The 26,875-nt window shown below is 50.1% G+C and overlaps 2 protein-coding genes across 9 annotated transcripts; one reads left to right on the top strand and one right to left on the bottom strand.

The window, feature by feature from the left end:
• Positions 1-586: 586 nt before the first annotated feature.
• Positions 587-20,627, top strand: KCTD13 (potassium channel tetramerization domain containing 13). Of its 6 annotated transcripts, none has more exons than XM_063611948.1 (7): positions 587-1,037; positions 1,247-1,291; positions 3,462-3,631; positions 14,647-14,736; positions 14,835-14,887; positions 15,529-15,724; positions 18,997-19,851. In XM_063611948.1, the coding sequence occupies exons 1-7, from the start codon at positions 794-796 to the stop codon at positions 19,294-19,296; spliced, it is 1,098 nt and encodes a 365-aa protein (XP_063468018.1). In that variant the 5' UTR covers positions 587-793; the 3' UTR covers positions 19,297-19,851. The 6 variants fall into 6 exon arrangements, with proteins under 6 accessions (XP_063468018.1, XP_063468019.1, XP_055089057.1 ...); XM_055233081.2 differs by lacking the exon at positions 18,997-19,851 and adding an exon at positions 20,400-20,627 and having other exon boundaries at positions 590-1,037; XM_055233079.2 differs by lacking the exon at positions 18,997-19,851 and adding an exon at positions 19,858-20,627 and having other exon boundaries at positions 594-1,037.
• On the bottom strand, positions 7,119-26,875 carry ASPHD1 (aspartate beta-hydroxylase domain containing 1). 3 transcript variants are annotated; one of them, XR_008649344.2, is made up of 4 exons: positions 25,338-26,875; positions 21,980-22,093; positions 21,002-21,173; positions 7,119-7,261 (listed from the first exon to the last, which is right to left on the bottom strand). XR_008649344.2 is itself a non-coding variant. In XM_055233078.2 (3 exons), the coding sequence occupies exons 1-3, from the start codon at positions 26,284-26,286 to the stop codon at positions 21,064-21,066; spliced, it is 1,173 nt and encodes a 390-aa protein (XP_055089053.1). In that variant the 5' UTR covers positions 26,287-26,875; the 3' UTR covers positions 20,904-21,063. The 3 variants fall into 3 exon arrangements, 1 of the variants encoding a protein (XP_055089053.1); XR_010114227.1 differs by lacking the exon at positions 7,119-7,261 and adding an exon at positions 20,562-20,797; XM_055233078.2 differs by lacking the exon at positions 7,119-7,261 and having other exon boundaries at positions 20,904-21,173.

Raw genomic sequence — 26,875 nt, 5'->3', positions numbered from 1 at the left:
AGAGAGGCCTTCCATCCTTGGTGCCCGGGCACCACTGCTACCCCTTTTGGCCTCTGTTTTTTTCTTTTAAAGGACGTTATGTTGCCCAGGCTGGAGTGCAGTGGTCCGATCACGGATTACTGCAGCTTCCAACTACTGGCTTCAAGCTCTCCTTCTGCCTCGGCCTCCCGAGTAGCTAGGCTTACAGGCTGGGGTTACAGGTGTGAGCCACAGCGCCCGGCCGCTTTGGCCTCCTTTAAGAGCTTCCCTCCGCGCTTTGTTCGCAGTTTTCGTCACGGTGTGCTCAGTGCGCGGGGCTGGGAGGCGGGAAAACTGCCCAATGCCCAGACCTCTCGGTCTGTTTCCCTTCAAGCTCGTGAAGCTCTCTGACAGCAGAGACCCAATCACGAGGCGGAGACTTCGCTTTCCACATCGGACAAGGGGTCGGCCGCATCCTCGATCTGGTCTTGGGGACTCGAGACCAGAGGGGAGCGCACGTCTACCCGCCCGGGGAACCCTCAGGCCACAAGCCAAACTTCCACCGGTTCCCCCAGCAAGCCCACTGCGCATGCTCCATACTCGCAGCCCCGTCCCCATTCGGGGGCGGGGCCGCGCCTGCGCAGCTGCTCGGCGCCGGCTTCCGGGTGGTGCGAGCCAGATGGGGCGGAGGGCTGGTCTCGCCGAGTAGCTGCGGTGAGTGGGCGTGTGCGCCGAGCGGTCTGGCTCGAGGGCTGGGGGCCGGCCGAGGGTCTGCGGGAGCAGCCCGCAGGGCGCGTAGAGAGCCTGAGATCGCCGTCTGCCGCTGCTACCCGGCATGTCGGCGGAGGCTTCGGGCCCGGCGGCCGCCGCGGCCCCGTCCCTGGAAGCCCCCAAGCCCTCGGGTCTCGAGCCTGGCCCCGCCGCCTACGGTCTCAAGCCGCTGACCCCGAACAGCAAATACGTGAAGCTGAACGTGGGCGGCTCGTTGCACTACACCACGCTGCGCACCCTCACGGGACAGGACACCATGCTCAAGGCCATGTTCAGCGGCCGCGCGGAGGTGCTGACCGATGCCGGAGGTACGAGCGGCGCCCCTACCGTGCCCCCATCCCCAGACCCCCAACTCCCGTTCCCCGCAGTCTCTCACCACCGGGGCTCCTCATGCCCCTTCTCTCTGCCCGCTACTGTCCAGTCAACTCATTCTCAGCTCCCTCCAGCCCCCACATCCCATCTCCTCCCCTTTCTCATTCATAATTTCTCTTCTCCTCCCCCAATCCTTTACCCCCAGCAATAACCAACAGTTACGGAACCCCTAACTCTGCCAGGCGCTGTGGTAAGTGATTGAACGTGTCAGTTCATAATCCTCATGACCACCTCTCCCACCCTTCACCCCTCAGCTCAAGACTTAGGAACCAGCCCTGCTGCCTGCAGTACTACTCCTGGCAGCCTTCATCAGTTTCTTCCGACTGCCCAGCCTTTTGTTTCCCACTCTGCTTCAGAACTGTTAACAGCCAGCCAGGAGAGCTGGGAGATCTTGTCTGTCTCTGTGTTCCCCTGACACAGGTCCCTGTACACTCTAGGAATCCACCTGTATATACACATTGCAGAAGGAGGCTGCTTTGGGTTTGCCAGGGACACCAGAGTGGAGGGTGGACAGGTCTCCTTGGCAGGTGAACCTTACCTTCTTGGAGTGTTGCATTCAAGTTTGGACCCTTCGTGCCCAAGTGAGACTTTGAAGTTTTGGAGTTTGGGAGTGGGAGAGTCTTAAGGGAAGGGTTAACGAGGACTGTGAGAGCAGGAGAATAAAAATTTGGGAGGCGGAGATCTGCCTTCAAGTATCAGAGGTGAAGAATTCGGCCAGGTGCGGTGGCTCACGCCTTTAATCCCAGCACTTTGGGAGGCCGAGGCGGTGGATCACCTGAGGTCAGGAGTTCGAGACCAGCCTGACCAATATGGCGAAACCCCGTCTCTACTAAAAATACAAAAATTAGCCGGGCGTGGTGGTATGCGCCTGTAGCCCAGCTACTTGGGAGGCTGAGACAGGAGAATCGCTTGAACCTGGGAGGCGGAGGTTGCAGTGAGCCGAGACGGTGCCACTGCACTCCAGCCTGGGCGACAGAGACTCTGTCTCAAAAAAAAAAAAAAAAAAAGGAAGAATTCGTTTGTCCAATAAGTATTTGTAAAATATCAGTTAGTGCTGGAGATAGGTAAATGAACCTGACAAAATTACGGAAATTCCCCTTTTTTAGGGAAGTGGGAGATCAGAAGACCAATAAGCAAGTAAACAAAATGTATATGCACATGCAATTGCAGATAGTAGTAAGTTCTTTCTTTTTTCTTTTTTTGATAGTAAGTTCTATGAAGAATATAAAAGTTAAAATGGCAGTGAACTGGACGGAGGGGAGGTGGACATTTTAATTAAATAGGATGGTGAGAATTAACTTTGGGGGTTAGCAGTTTATTGATAAGGTAATTCTGCAAGAACTTTCTCATGGGGAGGGCCTTCTGACTGTAGACCAGATATGGATGAATTAATTCTCTGGCTGAATATGTGTAAAAACGTAAGGGAGAACTCGCTGGAGATGTTTTAAAGAGATTTCTTGGCTGTGGCACAGGTTTGAGACAGATCAATATTCAGACTTTTTTGTGGCTTTGGAATCCTTTTTCTTTTCTTTTTCCGAGATGGAGTTTCACTCTTGTTGCCCAGGCTGGAGTGCAATGGCACGATCTCGGCTCACCGCAACCTCCACCTCCCAGGTTCAAGCAGTTCTCCTGCCTCAGCCTCTTGAGTAGCTGGGATTACAGGCATGCGCCACCACGCCCGGCTAATTTTGTGTTTTTAGTAAAGACGGGGTTTCTCCATGTTGGTCAGGCTGGTCTTGAACTCCTGACCTCAGGTGATCTGCCCACCTCAGCCTCCCAAAGTGCTGGGATTACAGGCATCAGTCACCGTGCCTGGCCTTCTTTTCTTTACTTTACTTTTCTTTTTTTTTTTTTTTTTTTTTGTTTTGAGACGGAGTTTCCCTCTTATTGCCCAGGCTGGAGTGCAATGGCGCGATCTCAGCTCACTGCAAACTCCACCTCCCAGGTTCAAGCGATTCTCCTGCCTTGCCCTCCCGAGTAGCTGGCATGTGCCACCAAGCCCAGCTAATTTTGTATTTTTAGTAGAGATGGGGTTTCTCCGTGTTGGTCAGGCTAGTCTCAGACTCCTGACCTCAGGTGATCTGCCTGCCTCAGCCTCCTAAAGTGCTGGGATTACAGGCATGAGCCACCGCGCCTGGCTGGAATCCTTTTTTCTTATAATTGAGGCCAGGTTTGGTGGCTCACACCTATAATCCAAGTACTTGGGAGGCCGAGATGGGAGGATCACTTGAGCCCAGGAGTTCAAGACCAGTCTGAGCAACATAGTGAGACTCCATCTCTACAAAATTTTTTTTTAAATTTAGTAGCTCCAGGTCCCATAGCAAAGCCATCTTTCCCCCTGCCTCTCCCCACCCCACCAGGTTGGGTGCTGATTGACCGGAGCGGCCGTCACTTTGGTACAATCCTCAATTACCTGCGGGATGGGTCTGTGCCACTGCCGGAGAGTACCAGAGAACTGGGGGAGCTGCTGGGCGAAGCACGCTACTACCTGGTGCAGGGCCTGATAGAGGACTGCCAGCTGGCGCTGCAGGTGAGGGCCTTCCGAGTCCCCGTGCCTATGTTCCTGGGAGAGCTGCCCAAGCAGGTATTAGGGCAGAAAAAAGGAGATAATGGGGTATGGCTTGGAGAGCCTGGCTCTGACTGGCCATAACCCCAGAGAATTTGAGGTGCCATCTTCTGCATCCCTGCTGCCTCAGGCAGTACCCCCACCCCAACCTCATGCCAGGACCTTGGCAATGGTTAAACAGCTGCTCTCTGCTTTCCACTGTTCCTATGCAGCCAGTCCAGCTGTTACACTCGCACCTGAGTAATTATCTTCAAACACAACCCCTATCTATTCTCTCTCTTGCTCAGAAATCCTAAATAGCTCCCTCATGTCACTAGGGAAAAACATCTAAATTTAAATTGAAATATAATAACCTCTGCGATCTGGCCCTATCCTGGGAGGCAGCATTCTCCCATGGCTTCTGCCCCCCAGGGGCTTTCTAATTTTTTTTTTTTTTTTAAACAGTGAAATTCTTTATTCAGATGAAATCTCACAGAAGCAGGGCCACTCCCAGTAAAACAGGGTTGGGAATTCTAGAGACCCGACCTGCTGGGCTCCACTTTTGTGGACCTGTTAGGGTTCTGAGGAGTAGAGCTTGGAAAGTGAAGCCAGGACATAAGGGTTCCGTGTCACCTCTGTCACAGCTGACTCAGTGACCTTCAGTGAGTCCATTTCTACCTCTGGGATTCTGTCCTCGGGCTCCGAAAGATAGGGAAGGGAGAAAAAGAAGTACAAAGTAGTGAGTTTTACATAAAGCCTGTTATTCTGTTCTATTTTTACAATGTTAAAAATGTCTTTTCTTTTATGTTACAATAGTAAGAGAAGATTATAAAAGTTTCTTTTCGAATGCCCTTTATAGATTAAAAGGTGGCCTCCCTGAACAACTTTTGTCTCAGGGAGTACTTACTGGTTCTTGAAACCCAAAGGTGTAGAACTCCTTTGGACAATATCCATGTTTTTCAAACTTTTAGATTGCCTGCCACAGGGAAAAAATGCATTTTAGCACTCATTATATAAAACTGAAATAACAGTTCTATAAAAAGATATTTTTAGTGAAATGTACTCTGATAACCTTCTTTCTTTTTAATGCTGTTTGGGACCCATTACTTATTTCATGACCCATTAATAAATTACCACTTGCATTTGAGAAACATTCATTGTACTAGATCTTGGAAGTGCATTCCTGCTCTGTAGCATTTTTGTTTTGTTTTGTTTTGTCTTGTTTTGAGACAGAGTCTCTCTGTCGCCCAGGCTGGAGTGCAATGGCGTGATCTTGGCTCACCGCAACCTCTGCCTCCCAGGTTCAAGCAATTCTCCTGCCTCAGCCTCCCAAGTAGCTGGAATTACAGGCGCCTGCCACCACGCTTTGCTACTTTTTTGTGTTTTTAGTAGAGACGGGGTTTCACCATGTTTGCCAGGCTGGTCTTGAACTCCTGACCTCAAGTGATCCATCCGCCTTGGCCCCCCAAAGTGCTGGGATTACAGGCGTGAGCCACTGTACCCGGCCTGTAGTTTTAAATTTACTAATGTTATCATGTACCCACTGTGTGTCAGGAGCAATTCTGCTATCTGCTTGTGTATACGTCTTGTACCCTTGTTTGACATAAAAAGAAATTCGAGGGAGCTTGCATGACGCGTCCAAGGTCAAAGAGCTGGGAAGCAGCAGAGCTCAGATTTGACCCCAGGCTAGCTGACTATCTGACCTTCAGCCTCCCAAGGGCAGTACTTTTCTGTACTCCTACTCTCTCCTTTCCAGGTTCCCTCAACACCTCACACAGCTCAGCACACTCCTCAGTGTGTGGCACTTCATCAATATTGGTCTATGCAAACCTTTTGTCTTTTAATTTTATTTCTTTCCCTTCATTCCCAATCCCCTGCCTACTTTCCTTTTCCCCAGGGGCACCCATCCAATTTTAATGTTTTGATACATACGCTCAAAAAGCTAAAGCATTGTTCTGCATATGTGTGCATTTTAAATGTCCATAAATGGCATTGAAACTGTGAATCCGTTTCTGTTGCATTGTGTTTTTTAAATTCAGCACTTTTTTTCAAGATCTATTCATGCTGCTCCAAGTACATCTAGTTCTTTGCTTCTAACAGCTGCAGAGAAATCTATGGTGTTCATTCACCATATTTTGTTCATACATTCCCCTGAGGTTGGAGACCTAGATTGCCTTCCAGTTCCTGCCCCTACAAACCGTGTCCCCATGAGCATCCTGGTACATGCTCCCTTCTGATTCTGTGCCAGTCTCCTGTGATTGTAGCTGGGAGTAGAATTGCTAGATAACAGGACACCTGCAAACGGCGTTTTAGTAAATATCATCTAATTGCTCTCCCGAATGGTTATAGTACTTTATCTTCATAATGAGCAGTTCATAAGAGATCCCATTTCTGCATGTCCTCATCAAAACATGGCATCATCCAGCTTTCTAATTTTGCCAATCCGATGAGCGTAGCATGATCTCATTTTCATTTGCATGCCTCTGATTACTAATGAGGTTCAGCATCTTTTCATATACTCACTATTGTTTTTTTGTTTCCCTTCCTGTGAATTGCTTATTCATGTTCTTTACCAGATTTTCTGCTTTTTTGTTTTTCATGTTGCTTAGCAGGAGATCTTTGCATATTTTAGTTTAGTTCCTAAGGATAATTAAGCCCTACTACGTATGGGTATGTCTTATACATGCCCTGGGGCATGGATTATACATAACAAATTAACCTCTAAGCCTGTAGCATGGGACTATTTACCTACTGTTCTCAGCAAAGTTCAGAAAACACTCGAATTATTTGCTGTTTTTTTGTTTTTGTTTTTCTTTTTTTGAGGTGGAGTCTTGCTCTGTCGCCCAGGGTGGAGTGCAGTGGCGCGATCTTGCCTCACTGCAACCTCCTTCTCTGGGGTTCAAGTGATTCTCCTGCCTCAGCTTCCTGAGTAGCTGGGACTACATGTGTGCACCACAATGCCCGGCTAATTTTATCGTATTTTTGGTAGAGATGGAGTTTCGCCATGTTGGCCAGGCTGGTCTCGAACTCCTGACCTCAAGTGATCCACCTGCCTTGGCCTCCCAAAGTGCTGGGATTCAGGTGTGAGCCACCGTGCCCGGCCATATTTGCTGGTTTTTGAGATTCAGATGAGGAACTTCAGTTGAAAAAGTCTGTTCTAGATAAAAATTTCTAGTCAATGTAGATACCGCCAATATTTTTTCTTAGAATGTCACCTGCTTGTGGCATCTAGCATTGAATGGAAGTCCTTGATTTTTTAAAATTACAAATAACCATTTATTACTTTAAAGCAGTATTTATTAATTGTAGAAATTTCAGAAACACAAATAATCTAAAAAATAAAAGCACCAAATATTCTTCCAGGTCGTTTCCTGTTTGAGAGTATGTGTGTGCGTGTGTGTGTTTGCTTGCCAAAATACAATCGTGCTGTATGAAATGTTTTATAATCTGTTTTTTGTTGTTGTTAATAATTGCCATCTTTACATGTCAATAAATTTTTATTTAATATCCAGTCTAGGGCATACTCCGGTTTCTCCAGTTGTTCCAGAAATGTGTTTTTACAGCTGGTTCATCAAACCAGGGTCCAGTCTAGATCTTCACGTTGCGTCTGGTTATCTGCAAGTTGGCAATGGAAAGCATGTCTTTATAAATAGTCTCATGTAATAATGTTGAAAAGATGATAAGAGTTATGGGTATTCTATGGCACGAATGTAATTACTGGTTCAGGTAAGGATTATCATTGATAGGTAACTGCCTTAATACAGTGACCAAATAATACCATAAGCATTACTTTATTACAATCCAAGGAGTCCCTTTTTCCTCACAATGCTGGCCTGTTAAAGACACTGCCAGTTGTCCTGCACAATGACCTGCTTTCCAACTTTGCCTGGTTGTTTACTCCCGGTATCATGTGGTTTATTACCCAGCCTTATCCTTAATTTCCTGTAAACCAGACTGTAGATTTTAAATGACTGATATTGGGTGGGCACGGTGGCTCACACCTATAATCCCAGCACTTTGGGAGGCCAAGGCAAGTGGATCACTTGAGGTCAGGAGTTTGAGACCAGCCTGGTCAGCATGGTGAAACCCCATCTCTATTAAAAATACAAAAATTATGCCAGGTGCGGTGGCTCATGCCTGTAATCCCAGCACTTTGGGAGGCTGAGGCAGGTGGATCACGAGGTCAGGAGTTCAAGACCAGCCTGGCCAACATGGTGAAACCCTGTCTCTACTAAAAATACAAAAAAATTAGCCAGGCCTGGTGGTGGGCATCTGTAATCCCAGCTACTCAGGAGGTTGAGATAGGAGAATCACTTGAACCTGGGAGGCGGAGGTTGCAGTGAGCCGAGATCACGCCACTGCACTCCAGCCTGGGCAACAGTGTGAGACTCCGCCTCAAAAAAATAAGTAAATAAATAAATAAAAATTACAAAAATTAGCTGGGAGTGGTGGTGAGTGCCTGTAGTCCCAGTTACTCAGGAGGCTGAGGCAGAAGAATTATTTGAACCTGGGAGGCAGAGGTTGCAGTGAGTCAAGGTTGCACCACTGCACTCCAGCCTGGTCAACAGAGCAAGGCTCTGTCTCAAAATAAATAAATAATAAAATAAATAAAATGACTGATATTAAACATTTTGTTTAGAATACATTTTAGGTAATATTATGTATGTATTTCACGTTGGGCCACATCAAGCAACCTGTAATATTGTTAATATGACTCGTCATTAATGACCTTCATAATTGGCCCCTGGATCTAGGGGATGGTGGTTTGATTTCTCTATCATTGTTACATTTCCTTGTTGCTAACTATAAAATAATGCATATGGTATTATTTGGCCACTGTATTAAGGCAGTTACCTATCAATGACACACAAATTGATAATCCTTACCTGAACCAGTAATTACATTTGTGCCACAGAATACCTGTAAGTCTTTTCTCTTCAACATTATTACATGAGATTATTTGTAAAGTCACGCTTTCCATTGTCAACTTGAAAAATTCTTGATTTTGATGTAGTCCAATTCCTCACCATTTTTTGCCTAATGCTGTATCCTTATGGTCTTGTTTAAAAATGTTTTTCTGATTTTCTATTTCTTGTGAGCTTTATAGTTTTATTTTTATTTTTTGAGGCAGAGTCTTGATCTGTCGCCCAGGTTAGAGTTCAGTGGTGTCATCTCGGCTCACTGCAACCTCCACCTCCCAGGTTCAAACGATTTTCATGTCTCAGCCTCCCGAGTAGCTGCGATTACAGGCGTGCACCATGATGCCTGGCTGATTTTTTTTTCTTTTTTTTTTTTTCTAAACAGTGGCTCACTGTATTGCCCAGACTGGAGTGCAATGGCATGATCTTGGCTCACTGCAACCTCTGTCTCCCGGGTTCAAGCGATTCTCCTGCCCCAGCCTCCTGAGTAGCTGGGATTACAGGCGTGCACCACCATGCCCAGCTAATTTTTGTGTTTTAGCAGAGATGGGGTTCACCATGTTGGCCAGACTGGTCTCGAACTCCTGACCTCGTGATCCGCCCGCCTTGGTCTCCCAAAGTGCTGGGATTACAAGCGTGAGCCACCACACCCGGCTAATTTTTGTATTTTTTGTAGAAAGGGGGTTTCGCCATGTTGGTCAGGCTGGTCTCAAACTCCTGAGCTCAAGCGATCTGCCCACTTCGGCCTCCCAAAGTGCTGGGATTACAGGCGTGAGCCACCATACCTGGCCTATAGTTTTAAATATGGATTTTTTTCATATATGGGTATTTTAATCTAAATGGAACTCACTTTTGTAAATATGATTGTGAAGGGATTTAGCTCATTTTTGTCTTCCATGGGGTGAGGTAGTTTTCCCAGTGCCAGGTATTAAACAGTCCAGAGGTAGCCAGCACCCAAGACAGCCACCAGGGGTTCTTGCCTCCTGGTTTCCAGGCTCTTGTTTAGTCCCCTCCCACACCAAATAGGGCAGACCTTTTCAGTTCCTCACCAAGGAGACCCTTGTGTATGACCAATAGGACATTGCAGAAATGACAGCATGTGACTTTGAAGCTAGGTCATAAAAGACATTACAGCTTCTGCCTCTCTTTGGGATCACTCACTCTATGTGAATGCTATGCGAGGACACTCAGGCATCCCTAGGCAGAGGTCCACTTGGTGAGGAACTGAAGCCCCTGCTGACAGCAAGGACAGACTCCCCGCCATACTGGTGACTGTCTCAGAAGCAGAGCTTCTAGGCCCAGGCAAACCTTCCGATGACTGCAGCCCTAGCCAAAATCCATACTGCAGCTTCATGACAGACTCTGGGCCAGGTCCACCTAGCTAAGCCGATCCCAAATTCCTGACCCACAGAAACTGTGAGATAATGTTTATTTTTATTTATTTATTTTTAAATAGAGACGGAGTCTTGCTATGTCGGCCAGGCTGGTCTCGAACTCCTGACTTCAAGCAGTCCTCCAGCCTTGGCCTCCCAAAATGCTGAGATTACAGGCATGAGCCACCACACCTCGGCTATTGTTTTAAGCTGCTGAGTTTGTAGTAATTTGTTACCCAGTAACAGAGAACAGACTTTGGTTTCTGGAATGGGGGTCTGCCATAACAGAAACCTCAAATGTAGAAGTAACTTTACAACTGAGAAGTGGGAAGAAGATGGAAGGACTTTGAGGAGATTGTTAGTAAAAGCTTAAGGAGTGTTAAAAAGTATTGGCTGGGCACAGTGGCTCACGCTTGTAATACCATAACTTTTGGAGGCCAAGGTGGGAGGATCACTTGAGTTCAGGAGTTCGAGACCAGCCTGGGCAATATAGTGAGACCTTGTCTCTAAAAAAATTAAAAGAAAAAAGGTAAGAAAGTCTGTTAATAAGAGTCCAGTGACCTTTAAGACAGCTGCAATAAGGGCTTAAAGAACAGTTAGGAAAATGCTATTGGAAACTGATGGAAAGGAGATCCTTGTGTAGCGGCAGAAAGTTTAGCAACACTGTCTCCTGCATTAGTGTGGAGGGTAGGAAATATACCTAATGAACGGATGGTCTAGCTAAGGAGCTTTCCAGACAGAATGTTGAAGGTGCCACCTAGCTTCTTGCTGCTTATAGTAAAATTGAAGAGGAGAGAGTAAGTTAAAGAAAAAACCACTTAAGTGAAAAGGAGCCTGAAATTGTTGGGTTTGAAAATTCCCAGCCTTTCCAGATAACGAGTGATGTTAAAATTAACAAATGGCTTCCATGCAAAGATTAAACACAAGGCATTAAATACAGGGAAATGTGGTCTAAAGGTCAAGCTGAGGATGTGATGAAAAAGTCCTTTGTTAAGACCTCAGAAATACCAACAAGATGCTTCAGAGGGAACTTCCAGTCGAATCAAATAATAATCACGCTTCTGAGAAGGTTAAAGGTGTTGTCTCTCAGCATCTCAGCACAAGCCCAAAGTAGAGAAGGGCTTATCTTGCAGAGATTTTCTTTTTTCTTTTTCTTTTTTTTTTAGATAGCTCACTGCAACCTCCTCCTCCTGGGTTCAAGCGATTCTCCTGTCTCAGCCTCCCGAGTAGATGGGATTACAGGTGCCCACCACCATGCCCAGCTAATTTTTGTATTTTTAGTAGAGATGGGGTTTCACCATGTTGGTCAGACTAGTCTCTAACTCTTGACCTCAGGTGATCCACCCGCCTCGGCCTCCCAAAGTGCTGGGATTACAGGCGTGAGCCACTGTGCCTGGCCACTTGCAGAGATTTCTAGGTGTGGCTTTTTTCTAATGTAGTAAACCCTAAGACATGCAAGATACCCAATAAGTTATGAAGAGAATTATATTGGCAGAGACACTGCCAGCTTGGACTGAAAGGGACAGAGCCAGTGCAAAAGGACAAGACGCCTTTGCACACCCAAACTTCTACAGGCAGGAAGCAGGCAGATGAAACTGTGGAGCTGCAAACATCTTTCATGGAAGAGGTAGAACGACTCAGGGAGAGCCATGGAGAATCATTCATGAACAGGAGTAGGCATCAAAGAGTTCCTAGCATTTCTCCAACTGGATTACAGAATTTCTACAGACCAGTGACTTATATGTGTGACTTATATGTGCCTCCTGTCCCCTGCCCCATTTTTTTTTTTTTTTTGAGACAGAGTCTTGCTACATTGCCCAGGCTGGTCTCGAACTCCTGGGCTCAAGTAATCCTCCTACCTTGGCCTCCCGAGTAGCTGGGATGTCAGGCACACGCTACCACACCCGGCTTCCCCTGCTTTTGAGCAAGAGTGTCCTTACTGGTTATCCTGTGCCTGCCTCTACCACTGCACACTGGGAGTGTGGAGATGACCTGTCTCTTTAGCTCACAGGTCTGCAGATAGGAAATGCACTTAAGGGCTGGATGCAGTGGCTCAAACCTGTAATCCCAACACTTTGGGAGGCCAAGGGAGGTGGATCACTTGAGGTCAGGAGTTCAAGACCAGCCTGGCCAACATGGTGAAATCCCATCTCTACTAAAGAAAATTAGCTGGGGTGGTGGTGCATGCCTGTATTCCCAGCTACTTGGGATGCTGAGGCAGGAGAATCACTTAAACCTGGGAGGCAGAGTTTTCAGTGAGGTGAGATGGTGCCACTGCACTCCAGCTTGGGAGACAGAGCAAGACTCCATTTCAAAAAAAAAAAGAAATGCACTTAAGGAGCCATAGTTAAGGAACTGCCTGCTAGAGCCACATCCCCACCTGGACCTGACTGAGATGACGAGATTCTGTACTTTGAGCTAATGCTGTAATGGGATGATGGGGGATCCTGGGAGGTGGTGAGTATATTTGGCATGTGGGAGGGGGGAAATCACTGAGGGCCAGCGGTGGCCTATGGAGCCAGCTGCCAAGGCAGCCTGATGATTCTCATCCCCTGGTGCTCGTTCCCATGCGTCATCTCCTTCCTCACTGGATAGGACCAACAGATCTACGTCATAAAAGACAATGGAGGGGCCTGGCACTGTGGCTCACATCTGTAATCCCAGCACTTTGGGAGGCTGAGGCGAGTGGATCACCTGAGGTCGGGAGTTTGAGACCAGCCTGACCAACATGGTGAAACGCTGTCTCTACTAAAAATACAAAAATTAGCTGGGCGTGATGGCACACCTCAGTAATCCCAGCTACTTGGGTGGTTGAGGCAGGAAAACCGCTTCAACCTGGGAGGCGGAGGTTGCAGTGAGCCGATATCACGCCACTGCACTCCAGCCTGGGCGACACAGTGAGACTCCATCTCAAAAAAGACAACGAGGCTTCCACCTTGCCTTCTCTGGAATTATTTGCTCTGGAGAAGCCAGTTGCCATGCTATGAGGATACTCAAGCAACCCTGTGGAGAGATCTACGTGGCAGGGATTTGTTGTTTCCTGCAAGCAGCTAGTGCAAACTTGCCAGCCACATGAACAAGCTTTCTCAGAATGCATCCTCTAGGGGCGATCATGCCTTTAGATGCCCACAGTCCCACTGACATCTTGGCCACAGCCTCAGAAGAGACCCCATGCCAGAGTCACCCAGCCGAGCCACTGCTGAGTTCCTGACCCTCAGAAACAGAAGTAATAAATATTGTTAATTTAAGCTGGTAAATTGGGGGCAGTTTGTTACACAGTGATAATGAATTCATACTCCGTAATTCCTCTCGCACATTTGTGGTGTCTTTTTAAAAATACCAGTTCTCATATACACAGTGGTCTGTTTCTGATCGCGCTGTTGTGTTTCTCAGGTATTTTTGTTTCTGTGCCTGAACTGATAACCCTTCTCACTGTCGTGGCTTTGCAGCCTATCTTAATATCTGGCAAGGTCGGCCTTTCCTCTTTGCTCTTTTTAAAAACTGACCTAAGTTTGGGAGGATGGCTTGAGCCCAGGAGGTCAAGGCTGCTGTAAGCTGTGATCACGCCACTGCACTCAGCCTGGATGACAGCAAGACCTTCTCTCAAAAAAAAAAAAAAAAAAAAAAAAATGGCCTAAGTAATTGTAGACTTTTATTCTTCTATGTTAATTTTAGAGAGTCTTATGAGTTTCTACAAAAAACAAATCTGGAATTTGTACTAGAATTGCGCATTGAGTTTTCAAGGTTGGGAGAAGTGAGAGGGATTTTGGCATGAAGATTCTAGAAGACAGAAGAGAAAGAAGCCCATGTGTTTGTTTCTGATTTCTTTCTCCAACGTCATCCCACCCAGTGAAGTTCATTCACTCTACAAATATGTTCATCCATTCAACAAATACAGAGCATCAGCTGTATACTAGGTAGTTATTCCTAGGTGGGAAGAGACAGATCATAAACAAATACAAAAAGTTAGAAAAAGTCAGGCACTAACTGCTGTGTAGAAAATGAACTGATAGGCCAGGTGCAGTGGCTCATGCCTGTAATCCCAGCACTTTGGGAGGCTGAGGCGGGCTGATCACCTGAGGTCAGGAGTTCGAGACCAGCCTGACCAACATGGAGAAATCCCCGTCTCTACTAAAAATGCAAAATTAGCTGGGCATGGTGGCACATGCCTGTAATCCCAGCTACTCAGGAGGCTGAGGCAGGAGAACTGCTTTAACCCGGGAGACAGAGGTTGCAGTGAGCCGAGATGGCGCCATTGCACTCCAGCCTGGGCAACGAGCGAAACTCTGTCTCAAAAAAAGAAAAAAGAAAAAGAAAACTGATAACACAAAAGGCAGGATGTAGAGGAGGCTGTTTTAGCCAGGAGGGCTGGGGAGGGCTGGCCCTGAGGAGGCACTGTGTGAGCTTCGATCTGAATGGCGTGACAGACCCGCCATGCTGACAGCTGAGCAAAGAAGCATCCCGGGCAGGGGCACAGCCAGTGGCCGGGGTGGGCACAAGCTGGATGTGTGAAGCAGCAAGGTGTCCGTGGGACCAAGGCCCAGCAAGCAAAGGGAGAGTGGCAGAGAGGTCGGCAGCTTGGAGCCTGCAGAGCCCTGCGGACCACTGAGGAGTCTGGAGTTGTTCCCAACCAGCTTTTGAAGGCTTTTAAGTGGGGGAGTACGTGGCCTTTGGTTGTGCTGTTAACCACCTTCCGCTTCTTCCCCAGCAAAAAAGGGAGACGCTGTCCCCGCTGTGCCTCATCCCCATGGTGACATCTCCCCGGGAGGAGCAGCAGCTCCTGGCTAGCACCTCCAAGGTGAGGCCCCCAAGCCCTGCAAGGTGGAGGCTCACTGGGGGGGCCTCTCCCTCTCCCTGCAGCCTCACCCCTCTCGTCCATCCTCTCTCCCCCGCCAGCCCGTGGTGAAGCTCCTGCACAACCGCAGTAACAACAAGTACTCCTACACCAGGTGACCGCCGGGGTGCGGGGCACTGGGCGGGACCCTGGGATGCAGCACAGCCCTGCTCCTGCCCAAGGCGAGGGCCACGGCCGCACAGGGGGCCTACAAGGACATCTGTGCCTGCTCGCAGATTCGGCTTCGCCTCTTACCCCTGGCACTCTGGGCAGGTCCTTTCTGCTTCTCAGCTTCAGCTCAGTCATCAGTAAATGGGTTTGGGTGAGGACAAAGTGATAATGGCGAGCCTGTCCCAAGTGCTCTCTCTCTAGGAACTGGCAGAGTCCTCCCCCTTGAGGTCAGTACTGTTGTGAGCTCCATTTTACAGACGAGGAGGTCGAGACACCAAGAGGTGAAGTAACTTGCCTAGTGTCACCCAGTTAAAAAATGGGGACACCAGGACCCCCGGGGAGGCGGCCTGGCTCCAGGTCTCGCACGGGAGCTGCTGTGCTGTGCTGTACTGGGATTTGCTCAGCGCATGTGGCTTCCCTTCTGAGACCCGTTTAGCCTGGCCCCAGGGGCGGAGGAGGCTCCCTGTTGAGCACCAAAGCCCTGGGCAGGAGCGGAGGACTGGGAATGCATCCAGGCCCATGTTCTGGGGGTACAGAGGGAGGGGTGCCAACTGCACTGAGGCCTCCTGGTCCCCTGGTCCCCAGCACGTCAGATGACAACCTACTTAAGAACATCGAGCTGTTCGACAAGCTGGCCCTGCGCTTCCACGGGCGGCTACTCTTCCTCAAGGATGTCCTGGGGGACGAGATCTGCTGCTGGTCTTTCTACGGGCAGGGCCGCAAAATCGCAGAGGTGTGCTGCACCTCCATTGTCTATGCTACGGAGAAGAAGCAGACCAAGGTCAGACGGGCTCCAGAGCCTACATGGGGGGCCGGGGGTGGCCAGGACCAGGACCCTGGACAAAAGCAGGTTGGCAGGGGAAGAAGCCCACCACCAGGAGGCAGGAGCCAGATCCTGGGGTCTGGAGTGCACAACAGTGGGCAAGCCACCCTATCCCTGTGGGTCTCTTTCTCTGTGAAATGGGGGTCATGGGTCAGAGAAGGGTGCTTAGCCTAGGCCTGTTGGATGGGTTTCAAGGCTGTTTGCAACTCCTGAAATGGGGGTGTATGCATTTTTCTGTATAGGAGGTCCATAGTTGCCATTAGAAACTCAGAAGGGGCCGGGCACGGTGGCTCACGCCTGTAATCCCAGCACTTTGGGAGGCCGAGGCGGGCGGATCACGAGGTCAGGAGATCGAGACCATCCTGGCTAACAGGTGAAACCCCATCTCTACTAAAAATACAGAAAAATTAGCCGGGCGTAGTGGCGGGCGCCTGTAGTCCCAGCTACTTGGGAGGCTGAGGCAGGAGAATGGCGTGAACCTGGGAGGCGGAGCTTGCAGTGAGCCGAGATGGCGCCACTGCACTCCAGCCTGGGCGACAGAGCGAGACTCCATCCCAAAAAAAAAAAAAGAAACTCAGAAGGGGCGAGGCATAGTGGCTTACGCCTGTAATCCCAGGACTCTGGGAGGCCAAGGCAGGAGGATCACTTGAGCCCAGGAGTTTGAGACCAGCCTGGGCAACATAGTGGGACCTGATCTCTGTAAGAAGTCAAAAAATTTAGCCAGGTTTGGTGGCTTGGTGGCATGATGGCATGCACCTGTAATCCCAGCTACTCAGGAGGCTAAGGCAGGAGGATTGCTTGAGCCCAGTAATTTTTTTATTTTTTATTATTATTTTTTGAGATGGAGTCTCGCTCTGTCACCAGGCTGGAGTGCAGTGGCACAATCTCTGCTCGCTGCAACCTCCACCTCCCAGGTTAAAGCGATTCTCCTGCCTCAGCCTCCCCAGTAGCTAGGACTACAGGCACGTGCCACCATGCCCAGCTAATTTTTGTATTTTTAGTAGAGACGGCGTTTCACCATGTTGGCCAGGATGGTCTCAATCTCTTGACCTCATGATCCACCTGTCTCAGCCTCCCAAAGTGCTGGGATTACAAGCGTGAGCCACTGCTCCCAGCCTTTTTTTTTTTTTTTTTTTTTAAACAGAGTCTCACTCTGTTGCCCAAGCTGCAGTGCAATGGCATGATCTCAGCTCACTTAACCTCCGCCTCCCAGATTCAAGTGATTCTCCTGCCTCAGCCTCCCAAGTAGCTGGGACTACAGGCGCCCGCCTCCCTGCCCGGCTAATTTTGTATTTTTAGTAGAGACTAAATGTAGTAGAGAAGTCTCTTTAGTAGAGACTTCACCATGTTGGTCAGGCTGGTACTGAACCTCTGACCTCAAGTGATCCGCCCTCCTCGGCCTCCCAAAGTGCTTGGATTATAGGTGTGAGCCACCTAGGAATTTGAGGCAGCAGAGAGCTATGATCATGCCACTGCACTCCATCCTGGGAGACAGAGCGAGGCCCCAACTCTAATTAAAAAAAAAAAAAAGGAAACTCAGAAAGGCCCATTGCCAAAAATAGATTCTTAAAACCTCAGGATCAGATGTCTCTTAGAACATCCTCTGAGTTTGTAGATCCTGAGTCATTAATGTGGCAATCATCAGCAGATATTCCCCAAGCCCCTGCTCTGTGCTAAGTACTGTACTGGGCTGGAAATCAAGGGGAATGAAGTGCTGAGCAAAATACAAGCCCTTCCTCATCTGGTCCCTTCCGAGCTTACTATGAGCCACATGCCTCAGGTACACCACAGTCATCGCAAGTCTCTAAGCACTCAGTGCTATTTCACACCTCTTACCTCTGCACACACTGTTGCCTCTTGGAATTCTTTCCTTCTATCTGCCTAATGAACTTGTACTTAATCTTAAGACTCAAGCTAAGCATCACTTTCTTTGGGTCACCTTCACTCATGAACTTTCAATCCAGCAACCCCAAAGTTGGTCATACTCCCTTCATAGCTAAAGACAGTGTTTTATCATGTGTCGGGAAGGGGAGGGGGTTTGCATCAGCAGCGAGGTGTTAGTTCCTTGAGGGCAGGGTCATGTCTTTTTCTTTCCTATCTCCTGTTAGCTGGGCCCTTTTCACACAGTGGAAGCTAGGAAACATTTATTGAATGAATGAATGAATCAGTGACCCAACTTCCAAGAAACATCCTCTGTAATTGGGAAGATAGGAAGATAAATCAATAATTAGAGTGCATGGCTCACACCTGTAATCCCAACACTTTAGGAGGCTGAGGCAGGGGACCATTAAGGCCAGGAGTTTGAGGCCAGCCTGGGCAACATAGCAAGACCCCATCTCTACAAAAAATAAAAAAAAATTAACCGGGCATAGTGGTACACCCAGGTACTCGGGAGGGTGAGGTGGGAGGATCACTTGAGCCCAGGAGGTCGAGGCTGCAGGGATACATGATCACACCACTGCACTCCAGCCTAGGCAACAGAGTGAGATCTTGTCTTAGAAACAAACAAACAACGATTAAAAAAAAAAAAAAGAAAAAAAGGCCGGGCATGGTGGCTCACACCTGTAATCCCAGCACTTTGGGAGGCTGAGGCAGGCAGATCATGAGGTCAGGAGTTCGAGACCAGGCTGTACAACATGGTGAAACCCTGTCTCTACTAAAAATCCAAAAATTAGCCGGGCATAGTGGCACATGCCTGTAATCACAGCTACTCGGGAGGCTGAAGCAGGAAAATCGCTTGAACTTGGGAAGCGGAGGTTGCTGTGAGCTGAGATTGCACCATTGCGCTCCAGCCTGGGTGACAGAGCAAGACTCTGTCTCAGGAAAAAATAAAAAATAAAAATAAAAATAAATAAAAAATAAAAAAACCAGTTTGCTAAGAGCTGTGTTAGATGCTTCCAAGGCCACACAAGGGAACACCCCAGTCACCTCTTCGACTTCATCCCTTTCCACTCCCTCTCATCTCTGCCTCAATTGCATTGGCCTCCCTTTTGATCTTCCAGTAAGACACTGGGTGCACTCCTGTCCTACAGCTCTCATGCTGGCCCTGGCCCTCCCCAGGCTGCTCTTTCTGCTCTGTGTGCCTTGTCCCCTCCCCCACTCCTTTGGTCAAATATCACCTCAGCGAGGCCTTCCCTGGAGTCACTCTTAAAGTTGTAACACTCCTGGCTCTGGCTATCACATCCATTTTTCCTGACGTATCTCTCGCTCTCTCTTTTTTTTTTTAATAGATGAGGTCTTGCTACATTGCCCAGGCTGGCTTTGAACTTGAACTCCTAGGCTCTAACGATGCTCCTGCCTTAGCCTCCCAATATGCTGGGATTACAGTCAGGAGACATCACACCCAGCTTATATCTTTTCCTAAACATCATTTGACTGCATTTATATTTTATTTTATTTATTTATTTATTTATTTTTTTGAGATGGGGTCTCACTGTCACCCAGGTTGGAGTGCAGTGGTGCAATCTCAGCTCACTGCAACTTCCGCCTCCTATGCTCAGGTGATCCTCCCACCTCAGCCTCCCGAGTAGCTGGGAACACAGGTGTGGGCCACCACACTTAGCTAATTTTTTGTATTTTTGGTAGAGATGGGGTTACACCATGTTGCCCAGACTAGACTCAAACTCCTGGCCTCAAGCTGTCCTCCCACCTTGGCTTCCCAAAGTGCTGGGATTACAGGCGTGAGCCACTGCGCCAGGCTAGTTTATATTTTCTTAAGTGTATGACTGAGTCCTCCCACTAGAATGTAACTTCCTGAGGACAGGACCCTTGTTTTGTTCACTGCTATTTTTGCAGTGCCTAGAACAATACCTGGTGCACTGCACTCACTCAGCATTTGTCAAAAGAAAAAATATACCAAGAAACTAGGCAAGGAAGGAGATGAAGGAGAGAAATAATTCTGCCTGCCTGACTTCAGAGCTGAGCCTTGAAGTATGACTTTGCTGAGTAAAGGAGTGGCAGAGAGGTCAGGCCAGGCCTAAGGACCTGACTGCAGGGCTAGGAGGTGTGTCGGTGCAGGGGCCCTAGGTAGGGGGATGGCCCTGCCAGACTGCACCAGAAGGAAGGAGCTGGGGCCGGCTGGCCTTTTGCAGGTGGAATTTCCAGAGGCCCGGATCTTTGAGGAGACCCTGAACATCCTCATCTACGAGACTACCCGGGGCCCAGACCCAGCCCTCCTGGAGGCCACAGGGGGAGCAGCTGGAGCTGGTGGGGCTGGCCGCGGGGAGGATGAAGAGAACCGAGAGCACCGTGTCCGCAGGATCCATGTCCGGCGCCACATCACCCACGACGAGCGTCCTCATGGCCAACAAATTGTCTTCAAGGACTGACCTCTGACCCTCCCCCTGCTTTCCTCTTGCCTTGGGACCCAGTCCCTCTCTCTTTCCCTCCCCTTCCCAGACCTTTGCCCCGGCTCTGCTGGCCAAGTCGCGGGTCCTCCTCTGTCCCTTCATTGCATGGCACAGCTCACTTTGGCCCTTCTCCACCCATCCCGACCCCATTGCTAACAACATGGTACATTCCGGCCCCACCGCTCAGAGCCTTCCGAAGCCAACACTTGTCCCCACCCTGGCCCTGCATCCTTCCCTCTCCAGCTGGTTAAGAGGGATTTAGAATTCCCTTTCTCTTTTTTTAGTGCATCGTCCATGCCAAAGTGTGCGGCCCTTCCTAATATCACCACAGTCTGAGCCGCCTCCCGCGTCGTGCAGGATAGTCCACCTCCTCCTCCCCACCATCCTCCCTACCTCCTTAACTTTGTACTAGACTGGCCTGGGCCTGCCCAGCTCAGCGTTCTCAGTCTGTTTCATATTATTTATTATTTTAATTTTCTATTAAATTATTGAAATAAAGTTAAGTTGAGGAACTGGTGCTGGCTCCTGGGGAGAGGGACGGGGAGATGCCTGTGTTAGGAGGTATCTAGCCGGGCGTGGTGGCTCACACGTGTAATCCCAACTACTTAGGAGGTTGAGGCAGAAGGATCACTTGAGCCCAGGAGTTCAAGACCAGCCTGGGCAACAAAGCAAGACCCTGACTCTACAAAAAAAAAAAAAAAAAAAAAAAAGAGGTACTGGTTTGGTTGTACCAGGAGAAGCCATAAGGCCCTGCCCCAGCCTCTCCCTGGGAAGGAAGTAGTCAGGAGTTAGGAGAGGATTCAGAATTTATATTTCAGTGCTCACTAGCCAGTTCCCATCCTCCGCCCCCGCCCACCCCCCGCAGTAGAGAGGAGGTCCTGGCTACCATCAAGCCGTCCCTGAGCGCAGTATCTCTCCAGCCCGGGTGTGTGAAGGGAGCACCTTCCTTCAAGGGTCTGGTGCGAAGACAAAGTCGAGGGCCTGGCGCTCAGCCCCTGCCACGTTGGGGTGCCAGAGGTCCACGATGAAGACCACTCGAGGCCCATCTTCGGGGGAGCCTAGGGCACATGGGACAGGAACAGCAGAGCCGCTGACATTAGGTACTTGCACACCAGAGCACTCACCAAACACCATAAAAGCAAACAGTAAATAAGTGGCAGGCCTTGTTCTAACCCTTTAAATGTATCAAATCTTTTTTTTTTTTTGAGATGGAGTCTTGCTCTGTCACCAGGCTAGAGTGCAGTGGCGCAATTTCGGCTCACTACAACCTCTGCCTCCCAGGTTCAAGCAATTCTCGTGCCTCAGTCTCCCTAGTAGCTGGGATTTCAGGTGCTCACCACCACACCCGGTGTGGTGTTGTATTTTTAGTAGAGACGGGGTTTCACCATGTTGGCCAGGCTGGTCTCGAACTCCTGGCCTCAGGTGATCCGCCCACCTCAGCCTCCCAAAGTGCTGGGATTACAGGCATGAGCCACCGTGCCCGGCCGATATTTATCAACTCTTAATCATCAAAACAAACTGTGGTATTACCATAATTATCCCTATTTTATACAAAGCAATAGAGGCATAAGGAGGTTAAGTCCTTTGCCCAAGTGCAAGAGGTAGGACAGGAACCCAGAGTCCTGTGCTGGTAACAGCTTTTCTGTGCACGTAATATTATCTCATTTAATCCTTGCAGTCACTTGATGAAGAAGGTGGTGGTCCTAGGGCATTGGAGAAGTTATGTGTTTTGTTCAAGGTCATGCAGCTGGAAGATGGTGGTGGTAGGACAGGAAGTCCATTGAGCCTGATTCTGCTGCCCTCTAGTCAACGCTCCTTTGCTCCTGAGTCCCTCATCCCCCCTGCAGAATGGGCACCCCGTTACCATTGTGAGCCACTGTGTGTAGAAAAGAGTCGTCCACCAGTAGACAGTGCCCCTCAGCCCAGCACTGGGGCTCACCGCCGACCACCAGCTCACAGCCAGGAGGGATCTTTAGGCCTGTAAGAAGAGACGCGGGCATCCAGCACTCCTGCCTCCATCCCAGGGGCCCATCCTGGCCAGTCAGTTAGCAGCTCTAAGTGTCTTAAATGCCAGGTTTTGTGGTCGTCCTCCTTTCTTTCCAGAAAGTGGCCACAGTATAATTACAATACAGTCCTGGAGGAGGGAAGTGCTAGGAGGTTAGGGAAACGCTGCTGTGGGTAGTGTGACCCACCTTTTTTTTTTTTTTTTTTTTGAGACGGAGTCTCGTGCTTCCACCCAGGCTGGAGTGCAGGGGTGCAATCTCGGCTCACTGCAGGCTCCGCCCCCCGGGGTTCACGTCATTGTCCTGCCTCAGCCTCCCGCGTAGCTGGGACTACAGGCACCCGCCACCTCGCCTGGCTAATTTTTTTTGTATTTTTAGTAGAGACGGGGTTTCACCGTGTTAGCCAGGATGGTCTCGATCTCCTGACCTCGTGATCTGCCCGCCTCGGCCTTCCAAAGTGCTGGGATTACAGGCGTGAGCCACCGCACCTGGCTTTTTTTTTTTTTGAGACAAAGTCTCACTCTGTCACCCAGGCTGGAGTGCAATGGTGTGATCTCAGCTCACTCTGCCTCCCAGGTTCAAGTGATTCTCATGTCTCAGCCTCCAGAGTAGCTGCTGGGATTACAGGCATGTGCCACAATGCAGGGTTAATTTTTTTTATTTATTTATTTTTTTTGGAGATGTAGTCTTGCTCTGTCTCCAGGTTGGAGTACAGTGGCATGATCTTGGCTCACTGCAACCTCCGCCTTGCAGGTTCAAGCAATTCTCCTGCCTCAGCCTCCCGAGTAGCTGGGATTACAGCTGTCCGCCACCACGCCTGGCTAATTTTTGTATTTTTAGTAGAGACGGGGTTTCACCATGTTGGCCAGGCTGGTCTCAAACCCCTGAGCTCAAGTGATCTGCCTACCTCAGCCTCCCAAAATGCTGGGATTACAGGTGTGAGCCACTGCATCTGGCCAGACCCATTATTTTATTTTATTTTGTTTTATTTTATTCTTATACAGATAGCGCTGGTCTTGAACTCTTGGCCTCAAGCAATCCTCCTGCTTCGGCCTCCCAAAGTGCTGGTATTTCAGGGATGAGCCAAGGCACCTGGCAGCAACCTCTCATTTTAGAGAAAAGAGAAGGTTTCCTGGAGGAAATGGCTTTTCCCCCTAGGCTTTCTGACAGTTTGACTCAAGAGCTTACTGTGTGATAGGCACTGTCTCACCAAGAGGTATAAGATTAAAGATGATCCTGGCCCAAGGACCACATGGCTGAGTGCAGTGTGGAAAGTGCGCAGCCAACTCAACTGATGGGGGAACAGGAAGGCATCCCAGAAGAAGTGTGGCACTTGAAAACTTGAGTCCTGAAGGCTGAGTAGGAGTTTTCCAGGAGGTGGTACGGGGGAAGGGGATTCTAGGTTGAAAAGAATAGCACATGTGGCATCTGTCAGGATTGGCCAGAAGGCTTTCATGATTTAGAGCACAGAGAGAGGGAAGAGAGGAAGGATCGGGAACTGATCCTGAGGCCAGTGTGCCCTGAAGTGTAGGACACATCCAGCTGGCAGCACAGGAGATGATTAGGGGCAAAACAAGGTCATGGCATGGAATAACAGAAAATTATTTCCTTTTCCATTTTCTTCCAGTCTTTAAGACATCAAAAAGTGCCAGGTGCGGTGGCTCACACCCCTAATCTCAGCATTTTGGGAAGGCCAAGGCAGGAAGATCACTTGATCCCAGGAGTTCGGGTCCAGCCTGTCTTTACACAATTTTTTTTTTCTTTTTTTTGAGATGAAGTTTCACTCTTGGTGCCCAGGCTGGAGTGCAATGTTGTGATCTCGGCTCACTGCAACCTCCACCTCCTGAGTTCAAGTGATTCTCCTGCCTCGGCCTCCCGAGTAGCTGGGATTACAGGCATGCGCCACCACACCCAGCTAATTTTCTGTAATTTTAGTAGAGACGGGGTTTCTCCATGTTGGTCAGCTGGTCTCGAACTCCCAACCTCAGGTGATCCGCCCGCCTCAGCCTCCCAAAGTGCTGGGATTACAGGCGTGAGCCACCGTGCCTGGCCTACACAAATTTTTTAAAAATCAGCCAAGCACGGGGGTGGGCACCTGTGGTCCCAGCTACTCAGGAGGCTGAGGTGAGAGGATCCTTTGATCTCAGGAGGTCAAGGCTGTAGTGAGCCATGTTTGTGCCACTGCACTCAGCCTGGTGACAGAGCGAGACCCTGTCTCAAAAAAAAAGAAAGAAAAGAAAATAGAAAATCTCAGTTTGGTGCTACTGTAACTTTGACACCCCACCAACCTTGCTCCCTTTTAAAAAAGAAAGTGTAGGGCTAGGCACGGTGGCTCATGCCTGTAATCCCAGCACTTTGGAAGGCTGAGGCGGACGGATCACGAGGTCAGGAGACGGAGACCATCCTGGCTAACATGGTGAAACCACGTCTCTACTAAAAATACAAAAAAAAAAATTAGTCAGGTGTAGTGGCGGGTGCCTGTAGTTCCAGATACTCAGGAGACTGAGGCAGGAGAATGGCATGAACCCGGGAGGTGGAGCTTGCAGTGAGCCAAGATTGTGCCACTGCACTCCAGCCTGGGCGACAGAGCGAGACTCCGTCTCAAAAAAAAAAAAAAAAAGTGTAGGCTTCAGGATCGGAGAGACTAGAGCACTTAACTAGAATGTTCTAGACTGTTGAAAGCTTTCTTTTTTAAATTTCAGCTTGTGTTTATGAGTACTTTCTTGTCACCCAGGCTGGAGTGCAGTAGCAAAATCTCAGCTCACTGCAGCCTCAAACTGCTGAGCTCAAGTGAACCTCCCACCTCAGCCTCTCCAGTAGCTGGGACCATAGGCATGGGCCACCGCGCCCGGCTAATTGTTTTATTATTTGTAGAGACAGGGTCTCACTGTGTTGTCCAGGCTTTTTATGAGTACTATTTAGGGCAAGTGATACTGATGATAGTGCTATAAATATTTCTTTTAAATACGTAGAACAAAAGGTCGGGGGGAGAGCCAAGGTGAAGAAACGCAGTACAGGTGGGAATGACCACGGCAAAGCTTATGAAGATGGTGTGCAGATAACCGAGGCTCAGGAAATGCTGCTGTGGGTGGCAACAGGGATCCATGGAAGAAGAGAGGCACAATGAGAACCATAGAGCAGACAGCTCTGGCGGAAAGAAGGGTCTGGGGGAGGAAATCATGGAGGCAAGGAGGTTGTCAGTAGGCGGCAGCTACTTACCCAGATGGCATCTGACCCGGGCATTGGTGGGCCCACAGCGGCCCTCGAGCCGGGCCCCAGGCAGGAGAACGGAAAAGCCGGCATTGCCGAAGGTGTTGGCACTCATAAAGCTTCGAAGCCCCCTCAGTGCCCGATAGGCCCCCGGGCACCGGCGGCAGTTGCTGGGTTGGCACCGGCCTGCTTGGTACAGCAGGAGCTGGTAGCACCCGGGGGCCAGAGGTGGGGACCAGCCCCGAGGCGGAGGGGTAGTCCCTGAGAAGTCCCAGCTCACAGCTCCGAAGTCCCGCAAAATGGCAGGGAAGCTGCCCTCCAGGAGCTCCACGTCGTGCCGCTGGGCGTCCCGCGGCACAAAGGGGGCTGAAGGCAGGTCTGGTAGGAAAAGCAGGCCTGGGCGCTGAATACCTAGGACCCCTGGCCCTCTCCCAGGGCCTGGGCCACCGTGAGCTGCCCGCCTCACTCTACCCATCCCAGCCCAGGAGTAGCGCCTTGCGTAGGCCCGAAGCCGCCGGCTCACTAGGCCTTCCGTCCTAGGTCCTTCCCCGGGATCCCCAGGACCCTTTGGGCTTGGCCCGCCGGCCTCCGAGCATCCCACAGGCCCACCACGAACACCCCCAGCCCGGCCCCCAGCCCCTAGGGCCTGCACGTCTTGGGAGCCCAGGCGGTAGCAGTACCAGAGGAACAGGGAAGTGAGGGCCCCGAAGAGCAAGGTGAGGGCCGAGGAGGCCAGGGGTAGTGGCCACGGGAGCATGATCAGGGAGGCCCTGCCCAAGAGGCCTGGGGCGTCCTCCGGACCCCAGTTCCCCTGTCCCCCCAGCTCCCCACCTGTCCCTTCCATGGCTACCCCCTGGCTCCCCGCTGGACTGTTTCCCTGCCACATTCCACTCTGGGCTCTCTCTCTCTCCTTCCGCGGTCCTCTCTCCACGCTGAAGCTCCCTCTCCCCTCCTTCATGCGCCTCTAACCCTCCTCTCTCCTTACTCTCTCCCCTCTCTCTCCTTCTACCTCTTCTTCCTCCTCTCCCTCTGTCGCCTCCTCACCCTCTTCTTTCTCCTTCCAGCAGACTCCTCTCTCTCGCTCTGCTTCTCTCTCCCACCTCAGTCTCCCCCTTTCCTCCCCACCCCCGCTTTTCGCTCGCTTTCTCTCCCCGCTTCCTCCTAGCTCCCCTGGGCAGCGGTTCCTACCCTGCCTGGACCTGCAGTCCCGGGAACCCGCAGCCTGTCTTCCTCCGTGGCAGCTTCTTTCTCTCCGGCCTCACTGCTCTCTCCTTGCCCTCGCTCCTCACTAGCCCCGACCCTGCGGTCCTGCCTGGCTCTCCCTCCCTCTCTCCTACTCGCTCCTTCCTGGGCTCCCACTCACCCTGACGTCACTCCTTCCCGGAGCCCTCTCAGCTCAGCCACCCCCGAACCCTCCCAGTGGCACAGCAAATCAGCCGGGGGCCGGGGGAGGGGGGAGAGTCGTCTCTGGATGTGCCTCCACCCCACCCCCCCAGCCCAGAAAGGGCCCCACGTGGGGCGCAGGGGCCACGGTGCCAGCCTCCAGC

This window comes from Symphalangus syndactylus, chromosome 11 (genome assembly GCF_028878055.3).
Source record: "Symphalangus syndactylus isolate Jambi chromosome 11, NHGRI_mSymSyn1-v2.1_pri, whole genome shotgun sequence".
Lineage (NCBI taxonomy): Eukaryota > Metazoa > Chordata > Mammalia > Primates > Hylobatidae > Symphalangus > Symphalangus syndactylus.
Note: the sequence above shows the minus strand (reverse complement) of the source record. Positions and strands in the feature narration are given on the sequence as shown.